This window comes from Coregonus lavaretus (genome assembly GCF_964263955.1).
Source record: "Coregonus lavaretus genome assembly, contig: HAP1_SCAFFOLD_1057, whole genome shotgun sequence".
In the NCBI taxonomy this organism is placed as follows: domain Eukaryota; kingdom Metazoa; phylum Chordata; class Actinopteri; order Salmoniformes; family Salmonidae; genus Coregonus; species Coregonus lavaretus.
Window position 1 is genome coordinate 88,278 of NW_028156231.1, and position 13,675 is coordinate 101,952.

A 13,675-nucleotide genomic window follows, 5' to 3' on the forward strand; every position below is an offset into this window, starting at 1 on the left:
TAGGAAGCAACACTGATTGACAATAAATTTCACATGCTGTTGTGCAAATGGAATAGACAACAGGTGGAAATTATAGGCAATTAGCAAGACACCCCCAATAAAGGACTGGTTTTGCAGGTGGTGACCACAGACCACTTCTCAGTTCCTATGCTTCCTGGCTGATGTTTTGGTAACTTTTGAATGCTGCCGGTGCTTTCACTCTAGTGGTAGCATGAGACGGAGTCTACAACCCACACAAGTGGCTCAGGTAGTGCAGCTCATCCAGGATGGCACATCAATGCGAGCTGTGGCAAGAAGGTTTGCTGTGTCTGTCAGCGTAGTGTCCAGAGCATGGAGGCGCTACCAGGAAACAGGCCAGTACATCAGGAGACGTGGAGGAGGCCGTAGGAGGGCAACAACCCAGCAGCAGGACTGCTACCTCCGCCTTTGTGCAAGGAGGAGCAGGAGGAGCACTGCCAGAGCCCTGCAAAATGACCTCCAGCAGGCCACAAATGTGCATGTGTCTGCTCAAACGGTCAGAAAAAGACTCCATGAGGGTGGTATGAGGGCCCGCCGTCCACAGATGGGGGTTGTGCTTACAGCCCAACACCGTGCAGGACGTTTGGCATTTTCTCCGTGTATATCAATGATGTCGCTCTTGCTGCTGGTGACTCTCAGATCCACCTCTACGCAGACGACACCATTTTGTATACATCTGGCCCTTCATTGGACACTGTGTTAACAAACCTCCAAACGAGCTTCAATGCCATACAACAATCCTTCAGTAGCCTTCAACTGCTCTTAAACACTAGTAAAACTAAATGCATGCTTTTCAATCGAACGCTGCTAGCACCCGCCCACCCGACTAGAATCACCACTCTCGACGGGTCTGACCTAGAGTATGTGGACAACTACAAATATCTAGGTGTCTGGTTAGACTGTAAACTCAACTTCCAGACTCACATAAAGAATCTCCAATCCAAAGTTAAATCTAGAATCGGCTTCCTATTTCGCAACAAAGCCTCCTTCACTCATGCTGCCAAACATGCCCTCGTAAAACTGACTATCCTACCGATCCTTGACTTCGGCGATGTCATTTATAAAATAGCCTCCAACACTCTACTCAGCAAATTGGATGTAGTCTATCACAGTGCCATCCGTTTTGTCTCCAAAGCCCCATACACTACCCACCACTGTGACCTGTACGCTCTTGTTGGCTGGTCCTCACTACATGTTCGTCGTCAAACCCACTGGCTCCAGGCCATCTATAAATCACTGCTAGGCAAATCCCCGCCTTATCTTAGCTCATTGGTCACCATAGCAGCACCCACCCGTAGTCTGCGCTCCAGCAGGTATATCTCACTGGTCATTCCCAAAGCCAACACCTCCTTTGGCCGCCATTCCTTCCAGTTCTCTGCTGCCAATGACTGGAACGAATTGCAAAAATCTCTGAAGCTGGAGACTCTTATCTCCCTCAATAACTTTAAGCATCAGTTGTCAGAGCACCTTACCGATCACTGCACCTGTACACAGCCCATCTGAAATTAGCCCACCCAACTACCTCATCCCTATATTGTTATTTAATTTGCTCTTTTGCACCCCAGTATCTCTATTTGCACATAATCTCTTGCACATCTAGCATTCCAGTGTTAATACTATTGTAATTATTCTGCACTATAGCCTATTTATTGCCTTACCTCCATAACTTGCTACATTTGCACACACTGTATATATATTTTCTGTTGTATTTCTGACTTTATGTTTTTTTTACCCCATATGTAACTCTGTGTTGTTTTTTTGTTGCACTACTTTGCTTTGTCTTGGCCAGGTCGCAGTTGTAAATGAGAACCTGTTCTCAACTGGCTTACCTGGTTAAATAAAGGTGAAATTAAAATAAAAGAAATAAAATAAAATAAAATTTGCCAGAGAACACCAAGATTGGCAAATTCGCCACTGGCACCCTGTGCTCTTCACAGATCAATCAATCAATCAATTTTATTTTATATAGCCCTTCTTACATCAGCTAATATCTCGAAGTGCTGTACAGAAACCCAGCCTAAAACCCCAAACAGCTAGTAATGCAGGTGTAGAAGCACGGTGGCTAGGAAAAACTCCCTAGAAAGGCGAAAACCTAGGAAGAAACCTAGAGAGGAACCAGGCTATGAGGGGTGGCCAGTCCTCTTCTGGCTGTGCCGGGTGGAGATTATAACAGAACCATGCCAAGATGTTCAAAAATGTTCATAAGTGACAAGCATGGTCAAATAATAATCAGGAATAAATCTCAGTTGGCTTTTCATAGCCGATCATTAAGAGTTTGAAAACAGCAGGTCTGGGACAGGTAGGGGTTCCATAACCGCAGGCAGAACAGTTTAAACTGGAATAGCAGCAAGGCCAGGCGGACTGGGGACAGCAAGGAGTCACCACGGCCGGTAGTCCCGACGTATGGTCCTAGGGCTCAGGTCTCTCAGTTGGCTTTTCATAGCCGATCATTAAGAGTTGAAAACAGCAGGTCTGGGACAGGTAGGGGTTTCGTAGCCGCAGGCAGAACAGTTGAAACTGGAATAGCAGCAAGGCCAGGCGGACTGGGGACAGCAAGGTGTCATCATGCCCGGTAGTCCTGACGTATGGTCCTAGGGCTCAGGTTCTCAGAGAGAAAGAGAGAACGAGAGAATTAGAGAGAGCATACTTAAATTCACACAGGACACTGGATAAGACAGGAGAAGTACTCCAGGTATAACCAACTAACCCCAGCCCCCCGACACATAAACTACTGCAGCATAAATACTGGAGGCTGAGACAGGAGCGGTCCGGAGACACTGTGGCCCCATCCGAAGAAACCCCCGGACAGGGCCAAACAGGAAGGATATAACCCCACCCACTCCGCCAAAGCACAGCCCCCGCATCACTAGAGGGATATCCCCAACCACCAACTTACAATCCTGAGACAAGGCCGAGTATAGCCCACAGAGGTCTCCACCACAGCACAAACCAAGGGGGGGGCGCCAACCCAGACAGGAAGATCACGTCAGTAACTCAACCCACTCAAGTGACGCACCCCTCCCAGGGACGGCATGAAAGAGCACCAGCAAGCCAGTGACTCAGCCCCTGCAACAGGGTTAGAGGCAGAGAACCCCAGTGGAGAGGGGAACCGGCCTGGCAGAGACAGCAAGGGCTGTTCGTTGCTCCAGCCTTTCCGTTCACCTTCACACTCCTGGGCCAGACTACACTCAATCATATGACCTACTGAAGAGATAAGTCTTCAGTAAAGACTTAAAGGTTGAGACTGAGTCTGCGTCTCTCACATGGGTAGGCAGACTGTTCCATAAAAATGGAGATCTATAGGAGAAAGCCCTGCCTCCCGCTGTTTGCTTAGAAATTCTAGGGACAATTAGGAGGCCTGCGTCTTGTGACCGTAGCGTACGTATTGGTATGTACGGCAGGACCAACTCGGAAAGATAGGTAGGAGCAAGCCCATGTAACGCTTTATAGGTTAACAGTAAAACCTTGAAATCAGCCCTTGCCTTAACAGGAAGCCAGTGTAGGGAAGCTAGCACTGGAGTAATATGATCAAATTTCTTGGTTCTAGTCAGGATTCTAGCAGCCGTATTTAGCACTAACTGAAGTTTATTTAGTGCTTTATCCGGGTAGCCGGAAAATAGAGCATTGCAGTAGTCTAACCTAGAAGTAACAAATGCATGGATTAATTTTTCTGCATCATTTTTGGACAGAAAATTTCTGATTTTTGCAATGTTACGTAGATGGAAAAAAGCTGTCCTTGAAACAGTCTTGATATGTTCGTCAAAAGAGAGATCAGGGTCAAGAGTAACGCCTAGGTCCTTCACAGTTTTATTTGAGACGACTTTACAACCATCAAGATGAATTGTCAGATTTAACAGAAGATCTCTTTGTTTCTTGGGACCTAGAACAAGCATCTCTGTTTTGTCCGAGTTTAAAAGTAAAAAGTTTTTTGCCATCCACTTTCTTATGTCTGAAACACAGGCTTCTAGCGAGGGCAATTTTGGGGCTTCACCATGCTTCATTGAAATGTACAGCTGTGTGTCATCCGCATAGCAGTGAAAGTTAACATTATGTTTTCGAATAACATCCCCAAGAGGTAAAATATATAGTGAAAACAATAGTGGTCCTAAAACGGAACCTTGAGGAACACCGAAATGTACAGTTGATTTGTCGGAGGACAGACCATTCACAGAGACAAACTGATATCTTTCCGACAGGTAGGATCTAAACCAGGCCAGAACTTGTCCGTGTAGACCAATTTGGGTTTCCAGTCTCTCCAAAAGAATGTGGTGATCGATGGTGTCAAAGGCAGCACTAAGGTCTAGTAGCACGAGGACAGATGCAGAGCCTCGGTCTGATGCCATTAAAAGGTCATTTACCACCTTCACAAGTGCAGTCTCAGTGCTATGATGGGGTCTAAAACCAGACTGAAGCATTTCGTATACATTGTTTGTCTTCAGAAAGGCAGTGAGTTGCTGCGCAACAGCTTTTTCTAAAATTTTTGAGAGGAATGGAAGATTCGATATAGGCCGATAGTTTTTTATATTTTCCGGGTCAAGGTTTGGCTTTTTCAAGAGAGGCTTTATCACTGCCACTTTTAGTGAGTTTGGTACACATCCGGTGGATAGAGAGCTGTTTATTATGTTCAACATAGGAGGGCCAAGCACAGGAAGCAGCTCCTTCAGCAGTTTAGTAGGAATAGGATCCAGTATGCAGCTTGAAGGTTTAGAGGCCATGATTATTTTCATCATTGTGTCAAGAGATATAGTACTAAAACACTTAAGTGTCTCTCCCGATCCCAGGCCCTCGCAGAGCTGTGCAGATCCAGGACAGCTAAGCCCTGGAGGAATACGCAGATTCAAAGAGGAGTCCGTAATTTGCTTTCTAATGGTCATGATCTTTTCCTCAAAGAAGTTCATGAATTTATCACTGCTGAAGTGAAAGCCATCCTCTCTTGGGGAATGCTGCTTTTTAGTTAGCTTTGCAACAGTATCAAAAAGAAATTTTGGATTGTTCTTATTTTCCTCGATTAAGTTGGAAAAGTAGGATGATCGAGCAGCAGTGAGGGCTCTTCGGTACTGCACGGTACTGTCTTTCCAAGCTAGTCGGAAGACTTCCAGTTTGGTGTGGCGCCATTTCCGTTCCAATTTCCTGGAAGCTTGCTTCAAAGCTCGGGTATTTTCTGTATACCAGGGAGCTAGTTTCTTATGACAAATGTTTTTCGTTTTTAGGGGTGCAACTGCATCTAGGGTATTGCGCAAGGTTAAATTGAGTTCCTCAGTTAAGTGGTTAACTGATTTTTGTCCTCTGACGTCCTTGGGTAGGCAGAAGGAGTCTGGAAGGGCATCAATGAATTTTTGTGTTGTCTGAGAATTTATAGCACGACTTTTGATGCTCCTTGGTTGGGGTCTGAGCAGATTATTTGTTGCGATTGCAAACGTAATAAAATGGTGGTCCGATAGTCCAGGATTTTGTGGAAAAACATTAAGATCTACAACATTTATTCCATGGGACAAAACTAGGTCCAGAGTATGACCGTGGCAGTGAGTAGGTCCAGAGATTAAAAAAAAATTAAAGTGGAAAACCACACTACAGGCTGATCCAACTTTGATGTAATGTCCTTAAAACAAGTCAAAATGAGGCTCAGTAGTGTGTGTGGCCTCCACGTGCCTGTATGACCTCCCTACAACGCCTGGGCATGCTCCTGATGAGGTGGCGGATGGTCTCCTGAGGGATCTCCTCCTAGACCTGGACTAAAGCATCCGCCAACTCCTAGACTGTGGTGCAACGTGGCATTGGTGGATGGAGCGAGACATGATGTCCCAGATGTGCTCAATGAAGCAGGTTCACACTGAGCACGTGACAGACGTGACAGAGTCTGGAGACGCCGTGGAGAACGTTCTGCTGCCTGCAACATCCTCCAGCATGACCGGTTTGGCGGTGGGTCAGTCATGGTGTGGGGTGGCATTTCTTTGGGGGCCGCACAGCCCTCCATGTGCTCGCCAGAGGTAGCCTGACTGCCATTTGGTACCGAGATGAGATCCTCAGACCCCTTGTGAGACCATATGCTGGTGCGGTTGGCCCTGGGTTCCTCCTAATGCAAGACAATGCTAGACCTCATGTGGCTGGAGTGTGTCAGCAGTTCCTGCAAGAGGAAGGCATTGATGCTATGGACTGGCCCGCCCGTTCCCCAGACCTGAATCCAATTGAGCACATCTGGGACATCATGTCTCGCTCCATCCACCAATGCCACGTTGCACCACAGTCTAGGAGTTGGCGGATGCTTTAGTCCAGGTCTAGGAGGAGATCCCTCAGGAGACCATCCGCCACCTCATCAGGAGCATGCCCAGGCGTTGTAGGGAGGTCATACAGGCACGTGGAGGCCACACACACTACTGAGCCTCATTTTGACTTGTTTTAAGGACATTACATCAAAGTTGGATCAGCCTGTAGTGTGGTTTTCCACTTTAATTTTGAGTGTGACTCCAAATTCAGACCTCCATGGGTTGATACATTTGATTTCCATTGATAATTTTTGTGTGATTTTGATGTCAGCACATTCAACTATGTAAAGAAAAAAGTATTTTAAAAAGTATTATTTCATTCATTCAGATCTAGGACGTGTTATTTTAGTGTTCCCTTTATTTTTTTGAGCAGTGTATATACACTCACTAGACTATATATATACACTAGACTATATATACACACTCACTAGACTATATATATACACTCACTAGACTATATATACACACTAGACTATATATATACACTCACTAGACTATATATACACACTAGACTATATATATACACTCACTAGACTATATATATACACTAGACTATATATATACACTCACTAGACTATATATATACACTCACTAGACTATATATATACACTCACTAGACTATATATATACACACTCACTAGACTATATATACACACTCACTAGACTATATATATACACGTCATATGCTCACACACACTGCACTGTCACTCCCACACAAATATTAATTATTTAATAGAAGAAAAAAATGCACAGACTATTATGGGACTAAAATGACTGTGGCTAAGCTATTATGTGTTATGATGGAAGTTAAGTTAGAGGTTAGTATGAACTGTTCAATAAGACAAAATGAACTAAAATAGGTATGAAATGACTGTGACTTAAACCAGACTAAAATTGTCTCAGCGTTTTAGTCGACTGATAACAACTAAAACTAAGAAGTATGAAAATGACTAAGACTAAAAGGTATTTTAGTCATAAAGACTCAAACTAAATCTAAAATAGGTGACAAAATGAACACTGCCCTTGTCCTATCTCTGTAGACCTACATTGTGTACAGAGATACACTTTGAGACCCCAAAATATAAAACGCAACACACAACAATTTAAAAGATTTTACTGAGTTACAGTTCATATAAGGAAATAAGTCAATTGAAATAAATAAATTAGGCCCTAATCTATGGATTTCACATGACTGGGAATATAGATATGCATCTGAACAGTTCATACTAACCTTTAACTTAACTTCCATCATACTCATAATAGCTTCTACTCCCCTCACAGATACCTTTAAAAAAAGGAAGGGCCGTGGATCAGAAAACCAGTCAGTATCTGGTGTGACCACCATTTGCCTCATGCAGTGTGACACATCTCCTTCGCATAGAGTTGATCAGACTGTTGATTGTGGCCTGTGGAATGTTGTCCCACTCCTCTTCAATGGCTGTGCGAACTTGCTGGATATTGGCAGGAACTGGAACACGCTGTCATTCCAGAGCATCCCAAACATGCTCAATGGGTGACATATCTGGTGAGTTTGCAGGCCATGGAAGAACTGGGCCATTTTCAGCTTCCAGGAATTGTGTACAGATCCTTGCAACATGGGGCCGTGATTTATCTTGCTGAAACATGAGGTGATGGCGGCGGATGAATGGCACGACAATGGGCCTCAGGATCTCGTCATGGTATCTCTGTGCATTAAAATTGCCATCGATAAAATGCAATTGTGTTCATTTTCCGTAGCTTATGCCTGCCCATACCATAACCCCACCACCACCATGGGGCACTCTGTTCACAACATTGACATCAGCAAACTGCTCGCACACACAATGCCATACACTCTGTCTCCCATCTGCCCAGTAGGGTTGAAACCGGGATTCATCCGTGAAGAGCACACTTCTCCAGTGTGCCAGTGGCCATCGAAGGTGAGCATTTGCCCACTGAAGTCGGGTTAAGACCCAGGTGAGGACGACGAGCACACAGATGAGCTTCCCTGAGATGTTTTTTTGTGCAGAAATTCTTCAGTTGTGCAAACCCACAGTTTCAGTCAATTGATAATAAATTCATTAGGCCCTAATCTATGAATTTCACAAGACTGGGCAGCGGCATAGGCCCATCCACTGGTGAGCCAGGCCCACCCACTGGTGAGCCAGGCCCAGCCAATCAGAATGAGCTTTTCCCCACAAAATGGCTTTATTACAGACAGAAATACTCCTCAACACCACCCCTCAGACGATCCCGCAGGTAAAGAAAACGGATGTGGAGGTTCTGGTCTGGCGTGGTTATAAGTGGTCTGAGGTTGTGAGGCCGGTTGGACATGCGGCCAAATTCTTTAAAACGACGTTGGTGGCAGCTTATGGTAGAGAAATGAACATTCAATTATCTGGCAACAGCTCTGGTGGACATTCCTGCAGTCAGCCTGCCAATTGTAAGCTCCCTCAAAACTTGAGACATCTGTGGCATGATGTTCTGTGACTAAACTGCACATTTTAGAGTGGTCTTTTATTGTCCCCAGTACAAGGTGCACCTGTGTTGATCAATCAGCTTTTTTTATATGCCACACCTGGATGGATTATCTTGGCAAAGGAGAAATGCTCACTAACAGGGATGTAAACAAATTTCTGCACAAAATCTGAGAGAAATAAGATTTCGTGCGTATAAAAAATAAAAAAAAATGTGATTTTTTATTTCAGCTCCTGAAACATGGGACCAACACTACATGTTGCATTAATATTTGTGATCAGTGTAATAAAGTACTTTTTTTAATGCATCAAATTATCTATGTTTTCCCCCCTATGCGGTTGCAATGCACAGTTTACTGCATTAGAGTGATTCAAAAATCGATCAACTTCGCTTGTCATTGCAGGACGACTCTTATTTTGAAAAAAAAGATCCGCCTTTTGGCAACCATTTTGTGAGCTGCTGCAGACAGATTGGTCATGTGAAGGAAATGTTTTCAGTCGAATGGATGTGAAGGCGGAGTCTGTCTTTCTTTCGTGACTTTATGCAGAGATATAACGGTCCGCTACCTCCCTGATCTACAATTCAACAGACTAGGGATAAACATCTCATCTGGTTCACTTCGCCTGAATTTATAGGTCATTTTCTATACTGTTTTCACAGGTTCCGATTTCTGAGAGATATAATTTGACTAATATTTCTACCACAAACGAGTGTCCACAATGAATCAGGTGAGTTAGATGCATGTAAAATATATATATACAAAAAAAAAAACTCGTCGGCGGGTAACACGTTTCCCGGAGCTTCACCAGGTTGTGACACACTTTATTTAATTTAGAGCACAGTTTAATTTATTGTTTAAATAATTTCGCTTTACTAAGTATTGTTGACATAGTTTCATATCTCGTTGCCCTCCCGAACGGTAATAATGGCCGTGAATTGCTGAATGGATGATTGCTAGAGTAGGCCGCAGCAAAGCCTCGGATTTTCCTGAACGAGTTATTAACTGGAGAGCCGGGCATATTTGTCTGCTCCTTTGACACAGTTTCGGTTAACTTGGTCGGCAGAATGTCCAAATCAAGGTTATTCATCTCTTTTTCTCTTCATAACAGTGAAAGAAGCGTTATAATCGCGACTTGACATAAGAAGGCCGCATTCAACTAACGAACTTTCGTCAGCAAGCTAGCACAGCCGCTAATTGAGGTAAACGGTCATATTTCTGATATTTAAGACCTCAGTCTAGTCAACAACCTGACTTCCATTCCCGAATACAAAATCTGACTCTTCACTGTTCCACAAATCGCTGAAATGTCCGTTAAAAGAGACACTCGCTCTAAAAGTGACCCTCCCAAAGGAGCCCCCAAGTAAAGCCCCAGGCTTGCCTGGGCGAGCAACCCCGCCAAGCAACACGCCAGGTCGGGAGGAGGACAGCGATGGCCAGTACGCTGCCCTTTAGTTTGAGGAAGTTCAGGCTCAAAAGAGATGTCATTTATATGATCAAGTTACATTTTTACATTTTAGTAATTTAGCAGACGCTCTTATCTTACAGGAGCAATTAGGGTTAAGTGCCTTGCTCAAGGGCACATCGACAGATTTTTCACCTAGTCGGCTCGTGGATTAGAACCAGCGACCTTTCGGTTACTGGCACAAGGCTCTTAACCGCTAAACTACCTGCCGCCCCACTCTCCGAGAGAATGCCAAGAGTGTGCAAAGCTGTCAAGGCAAAGGGTGGCTATTTGAAGAATCTCAAATATAAAATATATTTTGATTTGTTTAACACTTTTTGGGGGTGTTACTACATGATTCCATATGTGTTATTTCATTTTTATTGTGGTGTTTTACTCTCAATGTACCAATATGACAACACCCCCTACTCTCTTTTTGGGTTAACAGGAAACATCTGTCTCATCCTCCCTCCAACCCTCCTCCCCCTTACCCCTCCCAGAGTCCCTGGGTCGTACCTCTCCCGGTAGCCCCTTACTGCTGGGTCTGAAGAGGGTGTCTGTGCGGCTGGTCGACTGCAGGAAATCACTGGAGATAAGTGGGTTTATGCTCTTACATACATTTATTTTGGGACACTACGGATACATGAGAGAGTTAATTACCACTAAATACAATCTGTTTAAATATAATCGTTACAAGCACTCCTACACCCTTGGATACATTGACATTGAAGATTGAAATGCTTAAATTCGGAGTGTGAAAATCTGGCTTCGATATGGAGAAGGAACCATAACTGTCTGTCTTTGCTTCACAGGGGACAGTCCTAACCGTCACTCTCTCAGTAGAAGCTTGTCATCTTGGAAGGCTAAACAACATCTTGATGCTGAGGAGGCAGAGAAAAGTCTCCCCAGATCAGAACACCTCAAGAAACAACAGCAGAGACCCACAAGGAAGAAATCTCACTGCTGCTCTGACTGTGGTAAGAGTTACACCTCTTCAGCAGACCTTAAAAGACACCAGAGAATTCATACTGGAGATAAACCTTATAGCTGTGATCAATGTGGGAAGAGATTCATTCAGAGATTAAATCTGAAGGCACACCAGATCATACACTCAGTAGAAAAACCTCACTGCTGCTCCCAGTGCGGAGCGAGCCTCTGCTCTGCCAGTGCACTGGAAGGACACATGCGTATCCACACTGGAGAAAAACCGTACCAGTGCTCAGAATGTGGGCAGAGATTTAGATACTCCAGTGGGTTACGGATACATGAGAGAATAAAACACACTGGTGAAAAACCCCACTGCTGCTCTGACTGCGGGAAGAGATTTGTTACTTCACAAAGCTTAAAAGCTCACCAGCGGACTCACAGTGGAGAGAGACCGTTCCACTGCTCTGAGTGTGGGAAGAGTTTCAAAGAAGCCTCAACACTGTTTGAACACAAACGAATACACACAGGAGAGAAGCCTCACCACTGTGAGCAGTGCGGGGGAAGCTTTTCCTCTGCTAAGTCACTCAGAATACATCAGAGGATTCACACAGAGGAGAAACCTTACCAATGCACTGACTGTGGGAAAAGCTTTCGACAGTCGTCTGCTTTAAGATGTCACCAGCTTAGACATACCGGAGAGAAGCCCCACCAATGTACTGAGTGTGGGAAGAGGTTTGCTGTTAAGAGTGGACTCTGGCGACATAACATAGTGCACACTGGAGAGAAACTCTACCAATGCCCCAAGTGTGGCAAGAAGCTAGGATCATCTCATTCTCTAGAGCAGCATAAGCGAACACACACTGGACAGAAACCCTTCCACTGTTCCCACTGTAAGTTGAGCTTTGGCACTAGTTCAGCCCAGTACAAACACCAGAGAATTCACACAGGAGAGAAATCACACAGCTGCAATGTTTGCCAGAGGAGTTTTGGAAGGTCAGATCACCTGAAAAATCATATGCAAATTCACACAGGAGAAAAGCCATACCACTGCTCTAAGTGTGAGCGGAGTTTCTCTAACAACAGATCTCTTAAAGAACATGAGGTCAGACACACAGAAGATAAACCTCACTGCTGCTCCCAGTGCGGTGCTAGTCTGTCCTCTGCCAGGGCACTGGAAAGTCATATGCGGATTCACACTGGAGAGAAACCGTATGAGTGCTCTGAATGTGGGCAGAAGTTTGCACATAGAACCAATCTTGGGATACACCGAAGAATACACACCGGAGAGAAACCCTATCACTGCTCTGACTGCAAGAAGAGCTTTTCAAGACATGACTCTTTAAAGGATCACAAGTTCACACATTCAGAGAAGAAGATGTACCCCTGCTCTCAGTGTGAGTCGAGCTGCACAACGCAAGGCGCATTGAAGAAACACCAGCTTATACACACTGGAGAGAAGCCTTACCATTGCTCCCACTGCGACAAGAGCTTCCTTCGGCAATGTTCTCTCAATGAACATGAGCGTCTTCACAAGGGAGAGAAACCATACTCTTGCTCAGACTGTGGGAACAACTTTGCTGCAATGACAACCTTGCGAATTCACCAGCGAAGACACACAGGAGAGAGGCCATACCACTGCCCTTTCCCTGACTGTGGCAAAAGTTTTGCCCAGCCCTCCGCCCTTACAATACACAAGAGAAGGCACACAGGAGAGAAGCCGCACAACTGTGATCAGTGTGGGAAGAGTTTTGTGACGTCAGGTGATTTGCGAACTCACTCCAAAAACAATCATTAAAGCTGAACGAGTGTGGACTCAGTTTTTCAACATCCGATTCCTTAAGGAATCACCAGAGAATCCACACATTAAAGAGGCCGTACAGCTGCTCAGAGTGTGAAAAGAGATTCACTCAGGCCGGGGGGGGGGGGTTGACACACTACAGGAGGATTCACACAGGAGAGAAACCTTACAGCTGTGATGAATGTGGGAAGAGATTCACTAAGTCAGGAACCATTGGCGTCACACAAGAGAATACACACCTGAAAGAAACCGTACCACTGCGCTGACTGTGGGGAATGCTTTACCACCTCAAGTGAACTGATTTATACACCAGAGAACACACACAGGAGCGATGCCTAATGGCTGTGCTCACCTGACAAGAGAACACACACTGATAAATATTTTACGCCTGCATCTAATTTGTAAATGATGGAACATCTATAGAAACATTTATAGAATGATCATCAAGGACACACGGTAACAACACGACACATGAACGCTTCTAGGTTGCCCTGGACAACGGCCACAACACGATGCTGAATCCACAATACTTGAAAAGAGGGTTTCACTCAGTGTTGTGGATTTGACCAAAACGTTTATCTATTTACTGTGTTGTCTGGCAGTATTACTTAACATCCTTGTTCCAAACATAATGGATGATTTGTAGGGATTTTTTTTTTAAACACAAGGCTCCTTTGTCATACAAGCCAGTAATGTGGAGTCAATGCAATGCACTGTCCTGCCTGAACAACGACAGACCTGGCCAGTAATGTGGAGTCAATGCAATGCAA

The 13,675-nt window shown here is 44.7% G+C and overlaps 1 protein-coding gene across 1 annotated transcript; it reads left to right on the top strand.

The window, feature by feature from the left end:
- The first annotated feature begins 9,229 nt into the window (after positions 1 to 9,229).
- LOC311126579 (uncharacterized protein) lies at positions 9,230 to 13,003 on the top strand. The gene is made up of 4 exons (XM_084200570.1): positions 9,230 to 9,295; positions 9,399 to 9,466; positions 10,629 to 10,776; positions 10,993 to 13,003. The coding sequence occupies exons 2-4, from the start codon at positions 9,458 to 9,460 to the stop codon at positions 12,900 to 12,902; spliced, it is 2,067 nt and encodes a 688-aa protein (XP_084056696.1). The 5' UTR covers positions 9,230 to 9,295; positions 9,399 to 9,457; the 3' UTR covers positions 12,903 to 13,003.
- Positions 13,004 to 13,675: the final 672 nt, after the last annotated feature.

Bases quoted from the DNA above. Each gene is read 5' to 3' on its own strand.
- LOC311126579 (XM_084200570.1), top strand. The intron at 10,777-10,992 runs GTGGGTTTATGC...TTTGCTTCACAG, and splicing joins CAGGAAATCACTGGAGATAA to GGGACAGTCCTAACCGTCAC.